General features: G+C 46.7%; 1 protein-coding gene and 1 long non-coding RNA gene across 4 annotated transcripts; one reads left to right on the top strand and one right to left on the bottom strand.

Moving 5' to 3' along the window:
* Window positions 1-6,808: 6,808 nt before the first annotated feature.
* On the bottom strand, window positions 6,809-16,091 carry LOC128345450 (uncharacterized). Of its 2 annotated transcripts, XR_008316481.1 has the most exons (3): window positions 13,244-16,091; window positions 11,150-11,758; window positions 6,809-8,753 (listed from the first exon to the last, which is right to left on the bottom strand). It is a non-coding gene; the product is annotated as an uncharacterized LOC128345450 (long non-coding RNA). The 2 variants fall into 2 exon arrangements; XR_008316480.1 differs by lacking the exon at window positions 6,809-8,753 and having other exon boundaries at window positions 10,170-11,758.
* A 1-nt stretch (window position 16,092) lies between these two features.
* On the top strand, window positions 16,093-25,254 carry SLC35A2 (solute carrier family 35 member A2). Of its 2 annotated transcripts, XM_053297385.1 has the most exons (5): window positions 16,093-16,237; window positions 17,632-17,839; window positions 18,571-18,753; window positions 21,001-21,152; window positions 22,616-25,254. In XM_053297385.1, exons 2-5 carry the CDS (start codon window positions 17,836-17,838, stop codon window positions 23,342-23,344), a joined length of 1,068 nt encoding a protein of 355 aa, XP_053153360.1. In that variant the 5' UTR covers window positions 16,093-16,237; window positions 17,632-17,835; the 3' UTR covers window positions 23,345-25,254. The 2 variants fall into 2 exon arrangements, with proteins under 2 accessions (XP_053153360.1, XP_053153359.1); XM_053297384.1 differs by lacking the exon at window positions 17,632-17,839 and having other exon boundaries at window positions 16,097-16,237.
* The last annotated feature ends 1,397 nt before the right edge of the window (window positions 25,255-26,651 follow it).

The raw sequence follows: 26,651 nt of genomic DNA, 5'->3' as shown, positions 1-26,651 counted from the left end.
TTGAGCAGCCCTGCTTTAAAGAGTTAACCGGAGGCGAACCCTTGTCTTGACTGACAGGCTGGTGACCTCTAGAAATCACCTAATCAGTCCACTGGGGGGGGGACGGGACACAGAGAGCTGTTGCTGGGAATTCTGGGAACAAAAAAGGAAGTTCTGTGCTGGAGGAGAATATGTGGCAATGGAGTTTGCTGGAACAGAATGACAGCAGCTCTTGGAAGAGAGAACTGCAGGGGCTTGATTCTCATTGGGAGTTTGGTGAGTTTAAGGATAGGAAGCCTTTGACTTTGGGAAGATTAATTTAGGGAAAAGTTTGTTTAGTCAGACTTTGCATTATAAACTTATATTTCTTTGTGTGTGTGCTTTGTATATTCCTGATACTGTTCTATTATTGTTTACCTGCAACATAATTAAAAAAAAAAACACTAGCCAATGCTCAACCCACCTAGGGCGTTGCAAAAGACTCTGGAAACATCTAAGTGTGCCTTTTTGAGTGTATCTAAAGCTAAAAGCCTCAGATGGAAGCAGTCTGTAGTAACTGAATAAAATCATTTTTTGTTCTTTTCTTTTTACAAGGCTCTCAGAGTTGGTTTTTAACTCAGGAAAAAGGGGAGCAGAAAAGGGAATTTCTCTGGTGCAAAAGCATCCTCAAGTGCTCAGCAGCTATCAGTTTTTCTCATCCCGTGTAGGCATACACATGGAAGGTTTTTGTGTACTTGTCCAATAGCAAAATGAACAGTTTTCCCTGTGCTATTCCACCCCAAATCTCAGGGGAGTTCAGGCTCTGTCAATAAGGGGGTGGTGGTGGCGGCAGCAGCATTTTAAATCTACTGGAAATAAAGAATAATTCCACAAGAAGCCCAGCCAGGCAGCTCATCAGGGATGACTCAGCATTTCTTTTTCCTCACGTGAGCTAGCTCTGAGACAAAGGCTGTAATTTTTTAAAAGTTCAGAGGTGCTAGATGGAACCACAAAAGGGATACAGTGCATGTTGTTGACATTCTCCCTGCATGTTGGGAGGAGATACTGTCTTGAGAATATGAATGTCATGTTGGTGTTATAATTAATCATATGCAGAGGATATCCCTTCTGTAGAAGATGCTGTTTGTTTATTCTTTTGCAATATTTGTAATTATGATTGGTGCACAATAATGCACCAGTATTGTCTACACAGACTGGCAGCGGCTTGGGAGTATGAATGGGAGACTTGATGTGTGAGCACTGTAAGATATTCCCCTTAGGGGATGGACCCACTCTGGGAAGAACATCTAGGTTCCAAGTTCCCTCCCTGGCAACATCTCCAAGATAAGGCTGAGAGAGATTCCTGCCTGCAACCTTGGAGAAGCTGCTGCCAGTCTGTGAAGACAATACTGAGCTAGATGGACCTATGGACTTACTCAGCATATGACAACTTCCTGTGTTCCTATGTTCCACATGGTATGTTTAATTCTGAGAACCAAAATGTAAATGATGTTTCTTTTTATGTGCCCTGGGTGCCACGAACCGGTCTACTTAAAAGTGAGCATCAGTTGGTTTGCTACATACATCTTTGACAATCTTGTTAGGCTCACTATAAATATATGTCTTTTAGAGGCCTTCTCCATAGCTGCTCCTGGCCTGTGGAATGCACTCCCGGCAGAAATCTGTAATCTGAGTTCATTATTGGCCTTCAGGAGAGCCCTTAAGCCCTTAAGCCCTATCTGTTTGGCCTGGCCTTCCAGGGTTTAAAATTGTTTTTAAACCGTAAAGGTTCGGCCTGGTTTTCCAGGGTTTTAAAAACTGTTTAAATAGTTTTAATAATGGTTTTATGTTTTTACAGTTTTCAATTTTAATAGTTAATTGGTTTTAGGTTTTGTTTTGATGAGCCATTTTGGAAGGGTGGTATAGAAATCAAAAAAACAAACAAACAAGGTACCAAAAAGTTCTTTACAGCAATTACAATTGCCCCAATTACTTTCCCCACTTCTAGCCTAGGATGCATTTGCAAGCAAATGTTGTGAATCAAGCCTGATTTGTATACTAGATATGCTCCGGAGCTAGCATATAAAATTAGGCCGGCTTCACCAGTGTCACAAAGTGACCAGTTCTTTTATACGGTGACCCTGTATAGTCTGGGCGCAAAGGTAGAAAGAAGACTCAAAATACTCTGAAACAATTCAATGGGCTTTATTATAGAAAGTTGCTCATCCGGATAAAATTCAAACAGGTCATCTAAGTTAAACATGTCTCTGACGCAAGGTGTAATGCAGTGTGCCTAGCTATCATATGTGTGTGCAATCAATAATTACAGCTGCCTAATAAATCCTAATAAAGCATTTAGAGAGAAACAGAGAGAGGAGGAGGAGGGAGAGCGGGCTTAGGAAGGGGGTGGCAGTGACTAGTAGGGAGGAGGGAAGTGGGGAGCAGGCTAGGCTATGCGTTGAATAGGCATCTCACCAGGTTCATGAAGAAGGCTCCAAAGGATTTGTTCATTGCTGGAGCCTGAGAGCGATGCAGGCTTCAGCTGGAAAAAGGCTTGGTGCTGGATTTCACAGAGTCAGCCCTTGATTCTTCGCCCCGTGGCAAGAATCATTGAGCAGTCTCTCAGGTTCCCAGTCTCTGCGAGCTGCTCAGCTAGACAGCAGCACATGGGGGGTGCACATGGGCAAAGATCTGCTGGTTAGGCAAAGCTTGCTGGGAGTCTTGACTTCTCACTGCACAGCAGAGGCCATAGACTGTCCCTTCTCCCTGGAAGGGGTTCCTGCTTTTAGCCCTACAGCTTGGGCAGCAAACTCTGGGATCGCTCATGAGCAAGTATTGCTTGTTAGGCAAGGATTGCTGATTCTCTGTTCGGTGAGCTCCATTTGTATAGTTGCTTCTTCCTTTGATGTCCCCTCCTGTTATCCTCTGGATATTGTCTTTTAATTATTGATATTAGTGCAGGATATTTGGTCAGTCAGGGTACACAGGATCTGAGTTCATCTCCCGTTAGCTATTGCTTGGAAAAGATATTGCTCTGTTGTATTGTTCTATTGTCATTCCCCAACGCAAATTCTCCAGCCTTGTCCCAAGAATGTTAAAAAGTCAAAGATGTTACGAAAGAATCAGATCTATCTGTGTGAGACAGCAATTAAACTACTTCAAAGGGTGTTAGGGAAGAATCAGATCTATGTGTGCAAGACAGCAATTAAATTACTTCTTGTGTACATGTATCTAGTGTGTAATTATAACAAAAGAATGCTTAAAGTAACATCAAAAGGGGTACATGTTTGAGGCTAGTTAATCAATACATTTGACTAAGGCAGAACATAGGTGACATCAACCGGATAAACATCTTGTAGCTTCCCCCAGAGACATTACGTGAGAGCAAGTTAAAGTTTAGCATCTGGGCATTGTGTCTTCACAAACACTGAGAGACAATGCTACCTTCACAATTCAATTACCAGAGGCAGTCATGAGGCCAGGGTGTCATGCCCTGGTCAGTTCATCTGAATTCAGGCATTTACTTGATTCCTTTAAAAAAAAAAAAAAGCCAAAGGGAAGCCAAAAAAGGGAATCAGACAAAGGCCTGGATTCTACATAATTCTAGATTGGTAACCCTGGGTTTAATGTTGGCATCAGGGTGTCCCCAACACAAACACTGGACACAGGTTCTGGATATATTATGACCACCATTAATTTCTACCTTTGCTTCTACTTGCGGGGCATTATGTCAACAATGCAAATCAAACACAGGTTGTAAAAGGAGGTGAAGAGATTGCTAAACACATATCCATGTTTCCTTAGTATCTTATACTGCATACTTGTTTTACTGTTATAAGCTCCTTTGGGAGCCAGTCTTGGCTGAAAAGTACAGTAACAATGGAGAATGGGCAAAACTAAGGGGGGGAAATACAGTTTAAATCTTTTTTCTAGCTTAGGAAGTATTTATAGGGCAATTTAATCTTAGAAAATTATCATGTTTTCTATAGAAAAGGAGCTAGATTTGAAGCAATACAATCTTCTAGCTTCATTTCTACATGTGTGTGGAAGATGATGCTCTCAAATCTCTGCACTAAAAAAGCTGGGAATGTCTACACTGCCTCCTATGTACAGCTGTTGGTATAACTCCACAGATGCAAGATGAATCTCCACAGCTTGAAAAAGCATCTAGAGATCTGGTTTGGAGCTAGACTTAGAAAATAATATTCTCCAGTTTAAAGCTCTTAGATTATTCTTCACCTAGAGGGAATGAGAATATTTCAGATAATTATCCGCCCAATCCCCCAAATGCTCACCTCTTGAATTTTTTTTAACACAAATCCCCATTCAGCCATGAAACTCTCTGGGTGACTCTGACCCTTCTCTCTCAGCCTAACTTACTGTCCCTTTCTCCTGTTTCTCCCAGGTTCCACACTCCCACACTGAAATTAATTTAGAGGCATATTTAAAATTATCAGCTGAAACAAATACTCATTGCACACTTATAATGCACACAGGCATTTAAATCAAAAGCCCCCATCTCCTGTTCAGAAGAGAGGACCCCAACAAAACAGAACAGACCATAGGAGCCTCACCAATGTCTTTGCAATCCAGAGGATAGGTGACGCAGCCACCCCTCCAGCTCTTAGCACCGCAGTCACTCTTCTGGCCACTAGAGGCATGATGAGATGTTAATAGGTCTGTCTTGTTCAGTTGCAGGCCGGCTCAATTTTGCCCCCTCCCCTTTTGGACTACAATTCCCATACTCCCCAGCCATAGTGGACAATAGCCAGAGATTCTAGAAGTTGTAGGCCAACATCTGCAGGAGGGCCGAAGTTGAGCAGCCTTTAGTTAGAGTCAGAATCTGTCAGTTGTTGTTGAAGGCTAGTGCCTGTTTGGATAGGTTGTTCTATGTCTCTCTCAGTATGTTGTGATTTGTTTCTTAATAAATATTTTGTTTCTGAACTCAACCTACTGTCTCGATAAATCTCTTGGACTAAACCTCTTCACCACCAGAGCATACTCTGCTGCGCAAGGACTTAAAATGTTTCTCCTCATACCCCTCAACAGCACTTTGGTTTAAAAAAACCAAAAACTTCCAGTCGGAGAGCCATTTCCTGTCTCCATGCAGTGCTGTGCTTTCTCCAGCAATGGAGGGAAGCAGGGGCGAGGAGAGCTGTCAGAATGACAGAGCCCTGGACAGCACCATCTTCAAAGGCACACACAAAGCGTAGGGAAGTGTCATCCTTGCCATCATTTTGGCCACAGAACTCTGTGCTTCTTTTCTCCTCTGAGGCAACGCTCTCAAACCCCTCTCTCTTCTGTCTTCACCTGAAGACCTTCTTCGCTGATCAGAGGAGAGGATCGTGGATCCAGCTCCTGATTTGTCCAGAATTCTGTCTCATCCAATCCAAATTCACCCCCTTTTGAGGCATCAAATTTACATATCTAGAGGAGGTGTTCAAAATTTACCTTGGCTAAGTGCCTTCCATAAACCAATACTTCATCTCCCAGTGACTGATAGCTACCTCAAAGTATCTCTTCCTTTCACTGTAGGCCCCAGCTGGTCATTTCTCCCCCTTAATCAAACTAAGGAGGGGAAATCCAGCATTATGAACAAATTAACTCTGTAAGAGCTGCAACAAAGTGAATTCTTGTTTTATAAGGACTTCCCTTGTAAACATGAAAACAATCTTATGTTGGTTTAACGAATACTTTATTCAGAAACAACTCAATTTTTCTCCTCCTTCTCCTTCCCCCTCCCTCTTCTTTCCGATTCCACCCCACACACTTTCTACAGGACCACCCCACAACGGAGAAAAGTCCGAACAATAAATCACAAAAGATTACTGGATAGAATACAACACATTCTTCCCCTTAATAACAAACAACATTGAATTGACTGTTCCATTTCTTTCCATCATCCAATATGACACAATCTCCTTGGATTTCAATTACTTGTTTTGGTCCAGAATATTGGGAACATCCCTTTCTCATTTTGTAAGACACCCGTACATGAACAACTCCCACCCACCCCCACACACAAACCTGAAACAGGCTGGAGGCCAATGGCACACACACAAAACTGTTTTGTACCCATTTCCCAACCCACATACAATTTCTATTTTTTATTTTTTTGCTTCTCCCTTAATCACGAATCTCTGCATCCACAGGATGAGATGGCATGGAAAGCCCTATCAGTTGTTGCCATTGGGTAAAGGTTTGGTGGTAGCTTTGTGCGCATACACACACAAAGTGCTCTGTAAATATTTATAAATCATAATGCACCCAATGGAACTAACCTGAAGCACATGGGGCTCCCAGTGAAATGATGCATGCACGCGTTCATGCAGGAAGTGCAGATCTGCCTGCAGAAGCTTGTTGTGGCCACTCCTAGATGTGGAAGAAAACCTGCAGAACTGGCCAAACTTGTATCCAGCTTAATTTATAGCTGCAGCCTTAATGGATTAATTGAATGCAACTCCTTTGAATCTACCAAAAAGGCATCTCCAAATAATTTCCATTCTCTTTCATCTAAGTGCTTATAGAACCTTCAGGTGAACGGCATCATCTCAGGAGAGGCATTCCCCTTCACCCTGACATGGGAGAGAAGGCCTACTTCCATGATGGCTCCAGCTGTGGCATAAACATGGACCATTTCAGAACCACAGATCTTATACTAACTCTCTGCAAATCAATTATAGCCATATGCAGATGTACCCTCTTAATTTATTGATTTCAAGTTATATTTAATCGGAGGGCCGTCCTATCTGGTTCACGTTGTCCTTGGTTCAAGCCCAAAGTTTGCTGATTGTTATGTCTGATGAGGTTAAGTTTCTGCAGGAAAAGAGAACTATTCTTTGTTTAAATATTTTTATTAGAAGTATATATTTTTAAAACAGCAAAAACCTATGTACATTTTTAAAAAGCATACATTCATAAATAGAGATGTATAAACACATTTCTGTTCTGAGGAGTCTCAGCTAGACAATGGTTCAAAACAAAATGGACTAAACCAAGTAGTGAGAAGAAGCACAAATGAATAAATAAAGATATGTAAACATGCAGTGCCAGCAAGGAGACAAGTCTCCAACTCTTAACAAAACAAGCAAAATTAATGAGAGCAAGCACAAACTGGTAAACAGAGATATATACATGTATTGTATTCTGGAGATTCCCAGTTGAAAGCCAAATCTCTAAAGCTTCAGCTTCCGATGTACTGGAAGAGGGGTGAGGGGAGACAAGAAGTCAGAGCTGTAGTGATGGTTTGGCACCTTCCTTTTGAGCCTTTGTCGCCACTGGGGGAAACAAATTTGCTATAGCAATAGCACTAGCATTTACATTTATATACCGCTTTATAGCCGGAGCTCTCTAAGCGGTTTACAATGATTTAGCATATTGCCCCCCAACATTCTGGGTACTCATTTTACCGACCTCGGAAGGATGGAAGGCTGAGTCAACCTTGAGCCCCTGGTCAGGATCGAACTTGTAACCTTCTGGTTACAGGGCGGCAGTTTTACCACTGCGCCACCAGGGGCTCCTCTTCCGAAGGTCCCATTCAAAGAATTCCCTTTGGTTGCCTCCTTTAGATCACCAGGTGGCAAGAGGCTGTCTCCCTTGGTAGTTGCTGGACCCTGTCTGAGGAGGAAGTGGCAGATGGTCCTCCTGGGTCCCTACATGGAAGGGAGGGAGGAGAGTGAGTGACTAGAGAACTAGAGTCCCTTGACTGGACAAAGACAGAGCAAGTCTCAAACTTTCATGGACATTTTAGTGAGAAAAATATTTCATGATGAGGGGAAGACATTTAACAATGGATGAGACTCATCTGGTGAGCAACTCCTGCGCACTGCACTGCGGAGTGTGTTTTGGGATGCATGCTCCATTCCCCTGGCGTGCTGGCCAGGCCTGGCAAGTTGTCTCACCCTATATGAAGTGGGACTTCACTGTAAGCTCTAGAAATGCTGCCCTATGGCTAGGGGGATGAGTGGCAATGGTGGGCAATCTCTTTTGGGGATACTTCCTGATCTTCTTCACAAAGAGCTCCCTGGAGAGCATTTGGTAGAGCACCAAGATCCCCAAGGAGCCTTAGGCTGGAGAACATCCTTTCCCCAAACACTAGCACTAATCTTTTGAGGCACGGCGAATGCTCTGTGGCTTGGTCTTCCTTGAGCAGGTGGGGCTGGGAGGAACCCTCCCCCCACCCCGCTGCAGCAGGTGTGATGCTACATTTGAATTCCATCCTGTTGGTGAGCAGAAGCACATTCCTCCTTGGTGCTGCTGGTGGGGCTGGGACAGCCTTGTCTACCGGCACCAGAGGGATTCTTTCTGCTGGGGGTTTGGAGGCTTGTGTTCCCTGTTTGGAGACAAAGGCCCCCCCTCAAATCCTGAAATGATGGCTGGATCTTCACTTGCCCTGTAGGCTGCTCTTGGCAGGATGAAGGCTTGGTGCCTCATGGATGTACGGATGCCCACAGAGCTGGGCCATGGTGCTGGCAGTGGGCAGGCTGGAGGCCGGTGGCCCAAAGAAAGGCCCTGGGGAGATGGTAGTGGAAAGCCACCACTGAGCTGGGCATATGGAGCTCTTGCTGCAGTCTCCACAGATCTCCCTGCTAGAGAGAAGGTGCTGGATTGCTATCCCTGCTGGCCCTCCCTTGGATGGATTCAATGAGGACAGAGCCTTGTAGACTGCAGAGAAGCAGAGTGGATGGTCAGCACTGGTGTCTTGCAGATGCTGTGTGACTGAGCTTCTCCTTCCCTTGCAGAGCTCAAGGTTGACAAGTTTGAGCCAGTAGATGGTTGCATGTTAGCGGGCTCATCTGTAAGGAAAAAGGAAGGGGGCACCCTGATTTCAGCAATCCCCGCAACAATCCTGCAAGGTAGGTCCACCTTATGCATTTGTGGATGGGAGGGGCTGGGTCTGAGACCGATAGAAGCAACACCTGGCCCAAGGCCTCCTGCTGCACCCATGGCATAAGTCACTTGGAAGGAGGCACAGTCTGATGCGACACCCGCCTCTCCACTGGGGTGCTCTGAGGGTTGTAACACTTTTCAGGTGAGGAAGCCCAACAACCCTGAGGCTGAGAACTGGCAGCACTCATCCCACCCTTGGTCTCTCAGTCCTGGCTGGAAGCCTTACAGAGCTGCTCCTGCATCTCGTAGAAAATTAGTTGGATTGACCCAAGAGGTCTTTAGTGCACCCCCCTCCTCAAAACAGGAAGCAGGAGCGGCAGTGCGGAAGGGCTTCCTGTTGCTGTTCTCTTCTCCCCCAGAAACCAGTTGCTAAAGGACTGGTGATCCCATCCCCTGAGAATCACTTTCCCATCCAGTCTTGCCTCTTCTCCCGATAAGGAGGCTAGACCCCCTTCCTGTGGCCAGACAAGACGGAGGATGTGTGTGCAGCTGCCAGAGTCAGGTCACTGGTCTCTAGCCCAGAATGATCTACAATAACTGACCACCACTCTCCAAGGTCTGGGGCAAGGATCTTTTCCAACTTGAGGTCTGTTTAATTGGAGATGCTAAGAACTGAACCTGGGACCTTTGGGACTCAGAACATGTGCCTCTCCACTCAGCTGTGCCCCCTCCCTGCATATGTCTGCTTACAGACCACTGAGAGATCTGCTGCCCTCTGAACATTCTTGAGACCTCTCAAGGTTCCAGGAGGCCAAAAACTATTATGATGCAAAAAGGACAGCAGAGTGAGTGGCAGTTAGCTTGAGCTGAAGGTGCAGCCCTGAAAGGCAAGAGGCCAATGGGAAGCCGGGGAGTAAATTAAACCAGAAGTGAGGAAATCTGCCCTTGCACACAATTCTACCTCTCCCACCTAGGAGCAGATTCCTTCGGATACTCAGCGCAGAGCTGGTCTTGTGGTAGCAAGCATGACTTGTCCCCTTAGCTAAGCAGGGTCAGCTCTGGTTGCATATGAATGGGAGACTTGATGTAGGAGCACATCAAGATATTCCCCTTAGGGGATGGAGCAGCTCTGGGAAGAGCAGAAGGTTCCAAGTTTCCTCCCTGGCATCTCCAAGATAGGGCTGGGAGAGATTCCTGCCTGCAACCTTGGAGAAGCCGCTGCCAGTCTGTGTAGACAATACTGAGCTAGATGGACCTATGGTCTGATTCAGTAAATGGCAGCTTCCTATGTTCCTTAAAAACACACCTATTAAATTCACCTTCATTTGGATCCAGATTATGATTCAACAAGAAACCTAATCCATTCAAAAATGACACAATCATTTTCATCTACCTTTTTCAAAATTTATGTCGCTTCTGTTCCAAATTAATGAATGCAGAAAAACACCAACCCTTTTTTGCCTCTGTATTCACAATTCCCAGTGTAGATTTACAGCTGCAGTTTTGGGGAAACCTCAGGCAAGAGATTAGCAATCAAAAGGAATAACCTGAGGTTGTAGCAGGACAAATTCATTCATGGATGGCTTCATTCCCCACCCTCCTTTCCTCCAACTCTTCCACTCAGTGCTGCCCTAAGGTCATCTGTCCTCTTACAGGACTCTCCCCTTTCTCCCTTGCTTGTGAACACTCTCTCCCAGAAACCCTGTTCCTCTCTCTCCCGCTTTCTTATGTCAGCTTCAAACCCACTTTCTCCATGAAGACTTTTGGCTTAACCCCGTCAGTCTCCTTTACATGTAACACAGGCACCATGGCAGATGTTTTCCTGGGGGTTCACTGCATGAAGCTATTTTAAAAGCCAGCAACCACATAGGCATGGGCTGATTTTGTGGGTCTTTTAACCAGAAAAAGCACCACCACCACCCCCGTTATGGTTAAAGGGCGCTCCAGTCTTCTTTCTGAACTAAAACAAAGTCCTTAAAATGGGCCGATGACAACCTTTATGTGCCTTCTCAGTTATGTCTGCCTCCCACTTCCCTCCCTGTTATGCATGCGCACCCCTACTGGCAACATTTAGACTGTAATTTCCTCAGGGCAGGGAACTGTCTCTTGCTTGGACCCCTTTGTAAGGGGCCATTGATGAGTCCCAATTAAAAAAACACACAACTAAATATAATGCTAGGGAAAGGGGTAACCTCTTTGGACAGAAGGTCGAACAAGTTGGAAAGGGAAGATGTTGTAAGAAAGTAAGAGAAAGGAAAGCAAGAAAAATGTAACTCAAGAGAAGACACAGAACATAACCCACCAAAATGAATGACAACTGAGTCCTCTTGAAAGCCATGAAACCCATGGCATCACTTCCTACCTGCCATGTAACAGTAAACACCCAAAGAAGACAACTGGTGCAGATATTCTCTCCAGTGACAGCAGAATAGCATCTGCATGCCAACTGCTGGAGAATCGGTTAAGGAATGGACAACTGAATAGTTATGATGCAAAATTGTCACGGTCCCTATGGCAACCTGCAGGTTGTGAGGTAGAGGCTAGAAGAACGGCGGAAGTGGAATGTGATGATGGAAGATGTTGTCATGGAAGAAGGTAGGAGAGTAGAGCCGGGGCCACCACGAAGAGCCAAGTTGGAGTGATGGAAAACTCAGTTCATCCATCCTGGTAGACAATCCATCTTCACAGACTCTCCAGAGACATCAGCCAATCCATGAAACCATCAGTCTTCTTCATCTCTACTTTCAGAATGGGAAACTAGACCCAAGATCCCGAGAGTCCTTTTCATATCTACCTGGCGATTTGAAGTCTCTTTGGGGTTTGAATGGAAGTCCAGCATGTCATGCTTTCAGGTTTCCTCTTTGGCTTCTCCATAGCTCTGGAATACACTCCCCGTTGAAATAAGAACATCTCCTTCTCTGCTTGCTTTTAGAAAGACCGTCAAGACATTCCTGTTTTCCCAGGCTTTTAACTGAAATTTAAATTTCAATGTTTTTATTTACTGAGATTGTTTTTATCTGTTTTATGAATTAACTGTTTTATATTGTTTTTACATTTGTTATATTTTTAAATATGTACACCACCTTGGTCCTCCTTCTTTTTATTTCAGTGGTAGTTCCCTCTTCTGGACCACAACTTAGGCCAGTGGCTGCCAGCTTTGAGAAGCTCCTGAACACAAAGGCACACTCAGCCATGGACCATGGGGATTTGGTCCGTGGCCTCTTGTTTTCTGGGGGGCCTCCCCAGAGCCCTGCTGCTGCCCCACACCCGCTGGGCAAGTCAAATCTTTTTTGAAAACTTTTTTAAAAGCACTGCTGCGGGTGTGTGGGCACTCGGGGGAAGGAAGCAGCAGCAAGAGCTCCTTCTCTGAGCCCGCCTGCCTTCCAAATGGCAGATTGAGCCGTTTTCTGCCCATTTCGGGCCTCTGTGCACGCGCATGCATGTCTCTGTATGTGCCTCTGTGCACACGCTGCCTCCCTCTCCCAAGCGCCTGCACACCTGCTGGTAGCTCCTGTCCCTACTGCACAGCGGCGCTTTAAATATGTAAGAAGAAGATCTGATTTGCCCCCAACGCCCCTCAGCCCTCGAGCCAGGTGGGGGCAGCAGCTCCGAAGCCCTTCAGGTCTGGGCTCCACAATTACCTAGGTGTGCCCCCTGCCTGCACAGCAAGGAGAGGGCAAGAGCACCATCATGCTTCCCAGCTGACTGATGTCTTGGTTGTGCTCCAGATGCCCCTGGAACCCACATCATATGGGGTGGAAAACCCAAGCTGAGAACATGTAAAAGGTGCATGCTCAGCACTGATGGTGAAGAATCAACCTTGTCTAGCACTTCTAGTCTTCTGCTAGGGATAGAGAGTTTGAGCACTTTTTGGGCAGGGTTAGGTGAACTTTTAAGGAAGTGGGGAGCAGGTCCTTACCTGCTCTCCGCCACCGCATGCAGCTTCATGCTGGGGCTGTGTGTGCATCCCTAGAAGCCCTACACAGCATCAGTATGCACATGGCACATTCTAGGGATGTGCACTGTCCCAGCAGGAAGCTGCATGAGGTAGCAGAGAACAGGTAAGGACCTGTTCTTTTTCTTAAAACTCCCGGTCCCCCTGCCCAAAAAGTGCTCGAACCTCAGTTCGTGCACATCCTTATCTTCTGCTGAAAGTCTGCCTTGGGCTTGGGGGGGAATGCCATTCCCTGGCATCTCTGCCTTCAGATGAAAAGAAACACCCTACACAGAAAGAATCCAGGTCCAGATTCAGATCCCATTGAACTGCTCCTGAAACCAGTCTTGGGGACCCTTTTAGTTTGCAGCTCTTAATTATCATTTATTGTCTTCCCCTCACTATTAAATATTTATTATTAATTTTATGATTATAAAGAGACGTAGGTTTTGGGAGGTATAAAAATATATAAAATAAAATAAAATAAATAAATTCAGTTATGAGATTCTGAGACTTGCTCACCCTTTGTCCAAGGAGACTTGAAGAGAATCCTGGTTCTCTAGCTTTCTTTCCTTTCTTTCAGTGCTGGATGCTCACTGCCAAGACAAAGCCAAGGTGAGTGCTAATTTCTCTGACTTTAAAAGGAAAAGAGAAAGCCAAAACAGGACGACAATATGAATATGATGAATATTTATATACTGCTTTTCAACAAAAGTCCTCAAAGCGGTTTACAAAAATATAAATTTAAAAAAAGGTGCCTCTTTGCTCAGTTAGCAGGGGTAACTGAGATTGCTCTCAATCCTAAAGAACAATCTTGCTTTGCACATGACGAAGTCTGGTACAGATCTTTTTTCCACAGGGGGAAAAGCAATCTTTCTACCATGCCAGTGAAGAAGGTTCTTCCAATGATTTCTTCTGCCACTGTTTGAGGAAAGTAACACTACTGCCAGCATTGCTGATCTAACCATAGGGAAGCTCTAGCACAGTGGGAATACTGCCCATTTGGTTAACCTACAATTCCCACCACCATCATTCTATGATACATCTCCCAGTCCTTCAGAAAGCTAGATCTCTGTGTACACAGGACTTTTATGACACAGTAACCAGAGATGACTAAGCATGACACCATTGACATAAAAAGTACTTGACTGATCATTCTTTTCACAGAGATTTTTAAAAAGCAAGCAAGGACCTTTGTATATCTACAATTCCTTTGTTTGGCTATACAACAACACAGCGTGTATTTTTCTCATTAAAAGAGTAAATGTGTCAGCTAGTGAAAGGAGAAAATGGAGAAATCCAGGACTTTACTGTAGATGAGATTTAACAGCAGCACATGGCAAGGCTGCCCCTACCATGAAGCACAGCAAAATGGGCTGCTTCTGGGGGCAAATGGTGATCTCTCTTTTTCTAGATGTTTCCAAATAGTGGCTGGGCTGCCTTCTGTCAGGGATATCATAGCAGAAGGTTTTGGACTAGAACATATCCTCCAACCCTAAAATCCTACGAAAAGATATTACTCCTCGCCAACAGGGGCATCCACCGCCCATCCACTCCCATGCAGGGCTGTGGAGAAAGAAAAAAGAAGTGGCACCAACACGACTTTCCTTTCCCCATTCTTAAAAGAAAAGGAAGTGAGAGAGATCTGAAACAAAGGAAAACGGGAGGGGCACCATTTGGAACTCTGCTTCAGACAGCAAAATGTCTGGGCTGACACTGCCTACCTCCCAATCCCCTAATCACTATTTTGCACCTGGCTCCAGCTCATTTTGGGATTCTAGTAAAAAGCAAAGGAGATCCCACAAAGCTGAAGCCTGTGCTACAGATGCTATCAGCATCCCTGACAGAGTCCAGCCTCTGTTCGAAAACCTCTGGTGAAGGACAACATACTATTGTGTGAGGTGGACAGTTCCGCTCTTAAACAGCTCTGATAGTCAGAAAAGTCCCCCTATTTTCCAACCCGAATCTGCTTCCCTGAAGATGGAGTGTAGGGGGAATATAAGTTGATTAGCCTGAGTTCTAAGCACTGGTTTCAAGCTGCACGTAGGGCAACAGGAACAGCGAAATGATAGTTGTTTCTCCATTTTTAGAAAATATTCAATCTGATCAGAGAGGGGAAAGAAGAGTGGGGCAAGGAGGGAAAAATAAGTTACATGTTCCAGCAGGATGAAGAAGGTTGGTGGCAGCAGAGAGGCCTGTCGAAGGGCACCCATGGTGGTAGAAGGGGGCAGTGCTTTCCACCCCCTGAGCCCATCCTGACACCCATACTTGAGGCAACTACCTCGCCCTACACAGCTTGGGGCCGGGGTATCTGTTGGACCGCATTCACCCATATGAATCTGCCAGGGGCCTCCGATCATCATCTCAGGCCCTGCTCATGACCCCGCCACTAACAGAGATCTGGCTGGCAGGAACTAGAGACAGGGCCTTTTCGGTTGTGGCCTTTCGGCTTTGGAAGGCCCTCCCTGAAGAGGTTTGGCATGCTCCCCCACTCAGTGTTTTTAAAAAAACATCTTAAAACATACCTTTTCAAGGAGGCTTTTTAATATCATTATTTGGTTATATCTGGTAGGTTCTTTTCTTTAGCTTTTTATAATTTTCAGTTTTAATTTGAACCTAATAATTGTTTTTAATCTGACTTTAAAAAAAAATTATTACTTGTATCTGTGTCTATGTTACAGTTGTAAGCCGACCCGAGCAGTATTGCACTGGAGGGGTGGGGTATAAATATTTTAAATACATAAATAATAATCATGGAAGGGCCACTCCTGGCCTGGGAGGTAGGCATACACTTAGAACAAGGTGCAACGGCTCAGTCAGTCCAAGATTTTTATTTTTAATTTCCCCTGGAATTGATTATGCTCACGGTCCTGGCACATGAACATCCGCTCCTGGTTTCCCCAAAGCGTTCTTCGTTTCGGCAGCCGACATTTTTGTGGACGGGGAAGTCGCTGCTGCTGAAAAGCAACTAGCAATCAGAAACCGGGCAATGCTTACCCGCTTCAAATTACCTAGAGAGACTCACCAAGAGGTCCCAATTGCCCCCCACACCCCTGCTGTAGCGGATCCCTGCTCTGAGCAGCGAGGTTAGGACCCCCCCCCCCCCCCACGGCCCCCTCCAAGCCAGCCCTAAAACTCTACAACATGATGGGCGTCCAACCGGAGGCATGTTGGACCACACCTCCCACCAGCCCCAGCACAGACACAAATAGTCCTTCTCCTCCATCTATCTCCACGGGTGGCGGGGTAACCGGAGACGCCTGGACTGCAACTCCCATCGCCCTCAGCCGCATCAGGTTGCGCGCGCGGATGACGGGAGCTGTAGTCCAAGACTAGCCTCTCCGCTTGGCCTCTTCTGTCTCTTCGCGGCTTCTCCCGGAAGCGGAAGTCTCCCCGGGGTCTGGGATGCGGAAGTGGCGGCGGCGGAGGCCGGGAAGCTTGGTTGCCCAGCGGTTGCCACCATGGCAGCGGCTGGGAGCCCGGGAAGCGACGGTGGGAGCCCGGCGGCCGCAGGAGGTGAGAGCTGGAAGAGGGAGCGGGGACGCTGCAGCCCCCCGGCCCAGCTCCCTGCAAGCTGGGCGGTGGGAAAGCTGCTTCTTGCTGGGCATGGTGGGGGTCCGCTTGGGAGACTCTGCCTGGGTGGCTCTCTCCAGGCAGGGGCTGTTCTTCCCAAGTGAGGGGTTTGGGGTTTTTTTTCATGGTCTCGCTCTCCAGGCCCGCTCACAGGCCGCGGGGCGTTGCCTCTTCCTTTCTCGGGGGTCCTGGGGAGCCCACGGCAGCCAGACTCGTAACGACTCTGGCGTGCTTTTTTCAAGCATGAGCCTCAAAAGAGGCATCGGGCAGAGTCTTAACTGCTCCTGTTGAGATCTCTAAAGTGATGAAGGAAGGGGCTGTGGAATCTTGTAGGAAAGCCCACTTCGCCTGCGTAAGCTTTCCCACGTTATGCACGCCCCTCTCGGGCAAAAGGAGTCAAATAAATTTTGGGGGGGGAAGGTATCTTTGGTGAGCCGTGGTGGAGGTATTTTAAAGATTGTGCCCGTCGAGCTGGTGTCGACTCCTAGCGATCACATTCGTGTGATCTTCTTGGTAGAATACAGGAGTGGTTTGCCAGTGCCTCCTCCCGCACAGTATGAGAAGATGCTTTTCAGCAGCCACCCAACCACCCCTATATCGCTGCTGCCCAATATAGGTGACTACACATTTATTTACTAGGCATAATCTGGGAAGCACTCTGACAGGAATTTGAACTAACAACCTCTTGCACTCTAGGCAAGCTGCTTCCCTTCTGTGCCATCGCTGCTGAAGGTGGGGTAGGGGAAGATACCTACAGTTTAAGCAATCAGAATTTTATTAGTCCACCACCCATCTATTCTTCAGTAGAATAAATAATTAAGAAAATAATTGACTCTATGTAGTGATAAGCCATCAGCTTAGACTTTTTTTTTAACTGATTAGGCATTGATCTAGCTATTAATATTTATCATAGCAAAAAGTAGGGTCTCCCTGTTCAGGCAGTATGTCTTTGACTACTGGATGCTGGGAATGCGCCATAGAAGATCAGTATCATCATCATGCTCACATTATAAGCTTCCCTGAGTAGTAGACTAGCCACTGTGGAAAGCAGTGGGCTGAATCGGTCTTTGGTGTGATTTGGCAAGGTGGTTCATATTAACAGGTTCTCCAAAGGTACACATATCTGAGTGCTAGAATTAAACGTTAAAATCCCAGAAAGAGAAGCTGCAGCCTGGCTCGGAGTTGCAGAATCCCCATGCAGCCGTAAGCATGTCTTCAGTTTGCATTAGGTTTGGGGCTACCTGACTTTCCCTTGCAGGAAGCAAAGGAATGTGGTTCAGCAAGATATGGCTGTATCTTTTTTTTTTTTTTTTTTTTTTGTCCCCACTTCCTGCTAGGTGTGTAATCGCCTCTTGGTAGTTGCAAGAATTTGTTTGCAGAGCCCAACAAAGCAGGATGCCAGCTCTCTGAAGGATCCGGTTTGAACGTCAGAACAGCTGGGTGGAAACCTCTGGCCTCGATTTGTTCCAAATCGCAGGAGCTCTTAAGACCTGGATCAGTGGATAGGAGAGTTTGCATGGGGATTTTGTTCTGCGCTCACGATGGGTCAGTCTGGATGCTCATCTTAAATTTGTAGTGTTGGCAATTAGATTGGGAATATCCCCCCTTTGGGCTGAGCAGCAAGGCTTCAGGCAAGCATCCAGTAGCAATTAAACCTGGCAAATGCTAGATTTCAGATGCTTGCTTTCTTCCCTGCACTCCTAGTACCCGTTGCCAGACTTCACCTGTACAATTTTTGGTTGGTTTCATCACTGAAACAAAGGCTTAGTTTGCTAAGTGCTTAGTGTCTTGGCTGGCAACTTGTTTTGAGAGAAAGCTACATTGTAGAGGGTTAGAGACTAGTACCAAGGCGCCTTCTCTTGTTCTCCAAAGTGGGCTGCTAGCTAATAACTCTTGTAGCAATAGACACCATCCTGCTTGTGCATTTCTCTTGCCTTTGGGCTGGCAGTTGGAGGGGACTGCTGATGGTACTTGCAGCGGGAAGTGGGGGCTGGCTGTAGCAAGTAACTTTCAGCTACCAAACCCTACCTTAGTAGCCTCTGATGCATAGGGCCTTGCAGAACCCAGAGAGTTCCCATGTTCTTCTGGGATTTTCCATATACTTCCTCAAATATCCCAGCTCTATTTCTGGAAGAAGTGATGGTTTCTTAAATATCACAAGCTCGTACAATGTAACTCTGTCCAAAGTGGAGCTGTGGCAACTGACTGAACTGAATGAAGAGCTGTAGCCTCTGAAGGGTGGGATACTGAACTGATTCCTACTCTTCCTTTTCCAGGCAATCGGCAATTGAAGTACATCAGTCTGGCAGTCTTGGTGGTGCAAAATGCTTCTCTCATCCTCAGCATCCGTTATGTGCGTACACTGCCTGGAGACCGATTTTTTGCCACTTCAGCTGTCGTCATGGCTGAAATCCTTAAGGGAGTCACTTGCCTGCTGCTCATCTTCATGCAGAAAAAAGGTGGGGCTGTGGTGCCTTGGGGAATGGATACCTTGCAAGGAATTCTCCACTCCTAGTGGGTTGTTAATCTGCAGCCTCATTGGGTGGATCTTTGTGCTCCTGTCTTTGTAAAGTCTAGTGAACATAGGAAGCTGCCATATACCCCTGCTAACTTGACAAAGAGGCACCTTTTAACATGGTGATTCTCTTTATTTAGCAGGGGGAGAGTAACTGGCCCTATCCAGTGACTGTTGCTGGTGTCTGTTATGTTTCTTTTTAGATTGTGAGCCCTTTGGGGACAGGGATCCATATTTATTGTTTCTCTGTGTAAACCGCCCTGAGCCATTTTTGAAAGGGTGGTATAGAAATCAAATAAATAATAATAAAAATAATAATGATATACTGAGTCAGACCATTGGTCCATCTAGCTCAGTATTGTCTTCACAGACTGGCAACAGCTTCTCCAAGGCTGCAGGCAGGAATCTCTCCCAGCCCTATCTTGGAGATGCCAGGGAGGGAACTTGAAACCTTCTGCTCTTCCCAGAGCGGCTCCATCCCCTGAAGGGAATATCTTACAGTGCTCACACATCAAGTCTCCCATTCATATGCAACTAGGGTGGACCCTGTGTAGCTAAGGGGACAAGTCATGCTTGGTAGCACAAGACCAGCTCTCCTGTTCTGGTTGCATTGAAAGAGATGGGAGCAGTGGTTCTCATACTTGGGTCCCCAGATATTGTTGGACTACAACTCCGATCATCCCTAGCCACAGTGGTTTTGGTTATTTTTTCTGGAGATGAAGGGAGTTGTAGTCCAACATCATTTGGGGACCCAAATCTGAGAACCCCTGCTTCCATCTCTTTACTTCTAACCACTGTGATCTTTCTTATAGTCCTTGCACCCGTTACAGCTGCACTTGGCTCACTGTGGCCTTAATGATATCTGAATGGCAGATACATAATTGGGCAAGTTGGCCTCAGCTTTGGGAAGTGGGGGTGGGGGAAGGACATTCTTGGACACACAAGGTATAACTGACTTATGGAACTAAGGGTTGTGATGGCCACTGCCCAAAATTGCTTTAGAGAACTGTTTGGAAGTCTTCCTGTTAGCCATAGTAGACAGAAACATAGCCTCTGCTTTCAGAGGCAGTATACTTCTCACTACCAGAGGAAGTTGCCAGATGCGGTAGATACCATGTTTATGGCACACTTGTGAACTTTCCTGAGATATGTGGCCACTGTGTCAGAAAACAGTTGTTGAGATCAGATGGACTGTGGGTGTGACCAGGCATGGAGATCCTTATCTAAAGGAGGGCTCAACAATTCCCAGGCATCAGCTTGCCATGGTGCCTGCACCAGTGATGGAGGAGGAGAGCACAAGCAAGGCACAGGGGCAGGTTGCTCCTTCCTGGCTGCATCGGACTCCTTTGTCTGCCTGAGCCAGACAAGTCAGAAAGAGGAGGGAGCAACCTCCCACTGCCTTGCTTGCTTGCTTGCTTGCTTGCTCGCTCCTTCTCCCCCTGGTCATGTCTGTCCATTGTCTGCCTGAGCCAGATGTACATGACCAGGAGGTGAAGTGAGCAAACAAGATGGTGAGTCTTCTGCCCACACCTGCCTGGAGCAGAGGGCATTACTGAGATTGATCAGTGAGTCCCCCTGCTTCAATAGAGCACAGGGCAGTCTTCTTTCCTAAATGTTTGGGCTAGCTCCTAGAACCAAATCAGTCTTGTCAAGGCCTGTTCTAAAGTCCAATTCTTCTTATATACAGTTGGATAGGGATAGGTCAGTGGTGGCCCAGGGCCTTTAACGTGGGCTCTAGCTCTCAAGGGATTTCCCACTCCCCTTAGAACATAGGAACTGCCCTGCTGGATCAGGCCCAGGGCCTATCTAGTCCAGCCTCCTGTTTCACACAGTGACGCACCAATTGCCTTGGGGGTGCCTGGAAGCCCACAAGCCTCTGGGAACCCTGGCTGCTTTTTCCTAAGCCAAAGCACCAGCCCCCACCCCTGTGTGAACAGCAGTAACAGATCTGTCAGTTCCCTCCAAATGTGCCTTACCTTCCTCTTCCTGTGTGTTCCCCAAGTCACAGCTAGATAGGATTGACCAGGAATCTACCAGGGCCGGAAAAGATTGAAGAAAACCTTGTCTTCACTTGGTGTGTCAGACAGTGGGCAGAGCCATCACTATTGGTCCTTCAGCCTCTGATCAATAAAAATTTAATTGCCAACTAGAACAGAAGCATTTCTCTCTCTCTCTCTCCCTCTTTTTCCAGGTAATCTGAAACAGTTTGCCTCCTTCCTATATGACTCTATTGTGGTTCAGTACATGGACACGCTCAAACTAGCAGTGCCTTCTCTCATTTACACCCTCCAAAACAACCTCCAGTACGTGGCTATCTCCAACCTGCCTGCAGCCACCTTCCAGGTGAGATGCCAGCTCTGGAACTGTGCTTCAAAAGCAGTTGCTTGCCCAAAGAGCCTTAGGGCATTCCCGGGCAAGTTATCCAAGGGAGCCTTTATGGTGCTATGACTATGATGAACATTTATATACCACTTTTCAACAAAAGTTCTCAAAGTGGTTATGGTGTGTGTGTGTGTGTGTCTCCCTGTCCCCAAAGAGTTCACAGTCTGAAAAAGAAACATGAGATAAACACCAGAGCCATTGGAAGGATGCTATGCTGAGGGTAGATAGGGCCAGTTGCTCTCCACCTGCTAAATAAGGAGAATTTCCACTTTTAAATGGTGCCCCTTTGCTCAGTTAGTAGATGGTTCGCATCCCATTCGCAATGGGGCTCATATCTTATTCCATGCCACTGTTGAATGTAGTCATGGGGACGGATATCTAGAGCAGGGGGTCTTCCAGTTATCCCTTATGTCTCCCACAACGGCCGTCAGTGAACTCATGTGGAAGTAGCCAGAAATATCCTCTGCTGTGTATTCTCATCTCTGTGTTTTCCACAAGCCTTCACTGACATAACACACTCTATCCATATAGAAGATAGTAGAGTGCACATCTCTCTTTTAAATCAAACTTGTATACCGCTGAACTGCCACCTGCTTTCAGGTCCATTTACAATTAAGAAAAAATATTTGGCATTAACTGCAAGTCTAAAACAATAATACAAACTAAAAAAAAACCTGTTAAAAACTGAAAACAATACAACGAATAAAGAGCCAGCAGGAACCAATATGAACAGTGGGCTCACAGGCTGAATGCCTGACAAAACAAGAAGGCTTTAGCTTGGCACTAAATGTATCTAAAGCAGTTGCCAGGCGAGCAGCCTCTCCCACATTTATGGAAGTGTTTTGCCATAGGGAGTTATTTGCTAGAGCAGAAGTTCTTGCTTCCAGTGGACAGAAAAGGTGCCCTGGGAAAGACTGCAGAAGGTTTTATTCCAGTACACATTTGCATACAGTTCTGTAGCAGGAATATATTCTCTTTTAAGAGGGCAGTATGTGCACAATGATATGTATTCTGTGCCCATAAAGGTTGATTTACAAGACCTGTGTAAACTATGCAAATGAAGCACATAGGCTCTTTTTGCCTAAGCCTGCCATGTTTTATTATTTTGCATGGTTTACTTCTGGTTCTGCTAGTCAGGAAGAAGGGCAAGTAACCTCTCTAGAGTCTGAATTCTGAGTAGGTATTACCTACTTGTTTTCAAGCTAATTCCACATTCCCATGGGCTAGAAACCTGCTCCCTTATTAAAATGTAAGCTGCGATGACCAGGGAGCTGACCTGACCGCTCAGTACAACACGCTGTGCTTCCTCTCCACTTGTTGTCTAGGGAATGGGGGTGGAGCACCAGCCATAGGTCCCACTGGCTGGCCGCACTCCTGTCGCCGGGCATATGGGCGTGTCTACTAAACTGCGCTGCCTTTCTCAGGTCACCTACCAGCTGAAGATCCTCACCACAGCGGTCTTCTCTGTGCTGATGCTCCGCAAGAGCCTGTCCCGTCTCCAGTGGCTGTCCCTGATGCTCCTTTTTGCCGGTGTAGCCATCGTCCAGGTGGAGCAACAGCAGGCGGGGGGCAAGTCGGCCCCCGGGAGCCTGGCAACCCAGCAGAGCTACCTTGTGGGGCTGGTGGCGGTGGTGGTGTCGTGCCTGTCATCCGGCTTTGCCGGCGTCTATTTTGAAAAGATCCTCAAGGGCAGCGCCGCCTCAGTCTGGCTGCGTAACGTCCAGCTGGGCATCTTTGGGACTTTGCTGGGGCTGTTGGGGATGTGGTCTGCAGAGGGCGCAGCCGTGGCTGAACATGGATTCTTCTTTGGCTACACCCCGCTGGTATGGGGAGTGATCCTGAACCAGGCCTTTGGTGGCCTCCTGGTGGCTGTGGTTGTGAAATACGCCGACAACATCCTCAAGGGCTTTGCCACCTCCTTCTCGATTGTGGTGTCCACCGTGGCTTCCATCTACCTCTTTGACTTCCACCTGAACCTGCTCTTTGCTCTTGGGGCAGGGCTAGTCATAGGGGCCGTCTATCTCTACAGCTTGCCCAAGGGATCCCCCTCAGCGGGGGTGGCCACACAACAGCCGGGCCATACGGCACAGAACAAGGAACTCCCTTCCGTGACCACAGACGGCTTCCTGTCCAAGTCAGTGCTGGTCAACTGAGAGGAACAGAGCACCTCCCTCACAGCTGGCGCCAGTTTCTTGTGGAGCTTCCACAACACTTGTCCCCCTCCTGTCATCTCTTCCCCCTTCTTCATGGTTGATTCTCCTCTGCCCTGTGGTCACCTCTGCTCCTTCCTTGCCCTCAGAGCATCTTGTAACTTTCTCTGACACACTTGTCTGTCTTCTCTCAGTTTGCTCAGTTGCCCCCTCATGAATACCACTAATTGCTCACCTTTCACTGGCTGGCCCTCCAAATGAATAACTCATTCTCTCTGCTTACCCACTTCTGTCACTGCCAACTCAAGTTCTTCAACTTATCCCTTAATTTATGTTTCTTTTCCCACCATCTCTGTTTGGGGGGCACCCCTTCATCAGAAACAGCTAGGGGGCAAGGCTGCTTTGGGGTCGTCTCTGTCTTTCGCCTTGAGACCCACCACACTCCCTCTTGTTTGATCAGCAGGGGAGCAAGTTTACAAAGAGTTGTATTTTTGTATGAACACTTTGAATGAAGGATCAAACAGAGCCCCAGAAGGGGGAGGTGATATACTTGTTGCCATGGAGATACTTGGCTGTACAAAAGCAAAGGAGGGTGGAAGGAGACCCTATCCATCATTTTGGAGCATAGAGATGGGTTTTTTGTTTTGATTAATGCAACCTTTGGAGAAGTGGTAGGAATTTACTTACCATTGCTCATTGGGAATTTGTCAAGTTGATCTGTGGCTGACTGCAATTAAATGTAAAGGGTTTTAAGTGGGGAGAAGGATTATGTGGTAGAACCAGGCCTCTGTGTGTCTGAAGTAAGAAGGATCAGGATGGGGAAGGAAGCTGGTCAGTCCTGGTTTGATTCTGTCTCCAGTTCTGGTGGGTGGTGGCAACTAGCGGTTCATAGTGGGATAGGAGCTGAGTTTCAGGTGCACTTAATTCTTTCCTGCCCACTGTGTGTATTTGGTGTCTGCAGCATTTGAGGATCACTGGTCAGACGGAGGCAGGGGAAGCATGCATCCCTGGGTGAGATTCACGAAGCAGAACTGCAAGCCAAGTGTCCCATTTAATGCAGCATATGCTGGGCTTGAAATAGCAGCAATCATGTGGTGGTGGTGGGGATGTCTGGACAGGGCTGCCAGGTGTGGGCCATGCTACATCTCATCAGCTGAAGGAGATGTGAGTGGGGCAGGAAATCTTTAAAACCCTCTCTCCTGCTGCTGCTAAGTGTGGACATGTGGGAACCAAGACTTGAATGCCTGTGCCCCTGGGATTCGGTGACATCGAGTGGGTGGCTGTGAGGCAGGAGGCTACACACAAGCAATGTGTCTTTCATGCTTTGTGGAGGGAGTGAGGTCTAAACTGCAGCCAGAATTCCTGCCTCCAGCTTCCAGACTGGCAGGATACAGGCCCCACTAAGCTGAACCCAGCTCTCCAGCTGGGTTGTGGGGCCTGCTAAGGCAGGCAGCCCCAAGCAGGAGGTTGGTTGAGCCGCCATAAATGGTTGCTGAGCTGTTCTGTTTGGTGGGTTGCAAGTAGTGCAGACCCGAGCCTAAGCCCCAGTAACCAAAGAGGAGGTCGGTTGGGACTCTTGCGATAGGTCCCACCTGTGTGCCTCAGATTCCATGTCCTGTTAGTCTTGGGGCGAGGGGTGATGAGAGTGGACTGGCTTTTTTCTAGGGTTCTACATTCTGTGCTGACTGAGGCTGTGTCTTGTGGGGGACTCTAACCCTAGAGGGTTTTTCTTTCTTTCCGGTACTAGGAATGTGAGGTGGGAAGATAATCAAACAGTAACATGGTGTGTATATAATTTTTAGATTACTGATCATTTTCTATGACCTGCTTTTTTAAGTGGGGGGGGGGGGAGCCTGTACTATTTGCCAATGTACATAAATCACAGATGAATAAAGAGAGTGTATTTATTTAGCCTTATTGCTTAATGATTGAGGAAGCCTTGAAAAGGGCAAGTCTTTGCTTCACTCACTGCATGTCTAACCCTATTAACATGGGGGCGGGGGGGGGGAGCTGGGCTTGGGATGGGGGAGGGCTTTCCCTCACTGGGAGTTTGGGCTCAGAACCAGTTGCAAGCAGGGTGCAATTTTCGGTAACACCTAGACCGAAGTCTTTTCAATGCAGAGACCTATTCTAGGGACACAGCGAGGAATAGCAAAGAAGCAAGTGATTGATAGCGCTTTTGCCATACCATGTGAAATGACTGCAACTAGACTTCTCAGTTGAGGTTAGGGACAAATAGGGCTCTTGTCTTATTTTTTAAAAACCCTCTCTGGATCGATTACATTTACATATTAAGAAATCAAAAGTTCTGAAGGAAAGAAAACAAAACCTTTTTTAGATGATGTATGCCATACATTGCAGCAACAACCATCTTAGAAAAATTCCCATCTATGTGTTACAAATGTGGGGAAGACCAATCTAAGATGGTGTCTCCTAGCCCTGGTTTTTGTAAGTAGTTCTGGTAAGAATATTTTAAATACATCTGCCTTATTAAGAGAGCCAGCGTGGTGTAGTGGCTAGAGTGCTGGACTAGGACCAGGGAGACCCGAGTTCAAATCCCCATTCAGCCATGAGACTAGCTGGGTGACTCTTGGCCAGTCATTTCTCTCTCAGCCTAACCTACTTCACAGGGTTGTTGTAAGGAGAAACTCAAGTATGTAGTACTCTGGGCTCCTTGGAGGAAGAACAGGATATAAAATGTTAAAAAAATATATTATTATTATTAAGTGAGGCCACTCTTAACCAATTAGGATTGAATAAAATTTACATAGGAAGCTGCCTTATGCAGAATCAGACCATTGGTTCATCTACCTCGGTACTGTACAACAGGCCTGCTCAACCTTGGCCCCTCTCAGCTGTTTTTGGACTACAACCCCCATAAGAGAACCAGCGTGGTGTAGTGGTTAGAGTGCTGGACTAGAACCGGGGAGACCCGAGTTCAAATCCCCATTCAGCCATAATACTAGCTGGGTGACTCTGGGCCAGTCACTTCTCTCTCAGCCTAGCCTACTTCATGGGGTTGTTGTGAAAGAGAAACTTAAGTATGTATTACACCGCTCTGGGCTCCTTGGAGGAAGAGCGGGATATAAATGTAATAATAATAATTAATAAATAATCCCCAGCCACAGTGGCCAATAGCCAGGGATTATGAGAGTTGTAGGCCAACATCAGCAGGTGGTCTGAAGTTGAGCAGCCCTGGTCTTCACAGACTGGCGGCAGCTTCTCCAAGGTTGCGGGCGGGAGTCTCTCTCAGCCCTATCTTGGAGATGCCAGGGGGGAACTTGGAGCCTTCTGCATGCAAGCATGCGGG

Source organism: Hemicordylus capensis, chromosome 2 (genome assembly GCF_027244095.1).
Source record: "Hemicordylus capensis ecotype Gifberg chromosome 2, rHemCap1.1.pri, whole genome shotgun sequence".
NCBI lineage: Eukaryota > Metazoa > Chordata > Lepidosauria > Squamata > Cordylidae > Hemicordylus > Hemicordylus capensis.
This window is presented reverse-complemented; position numbering and strand designations above follow the sequence as displayed.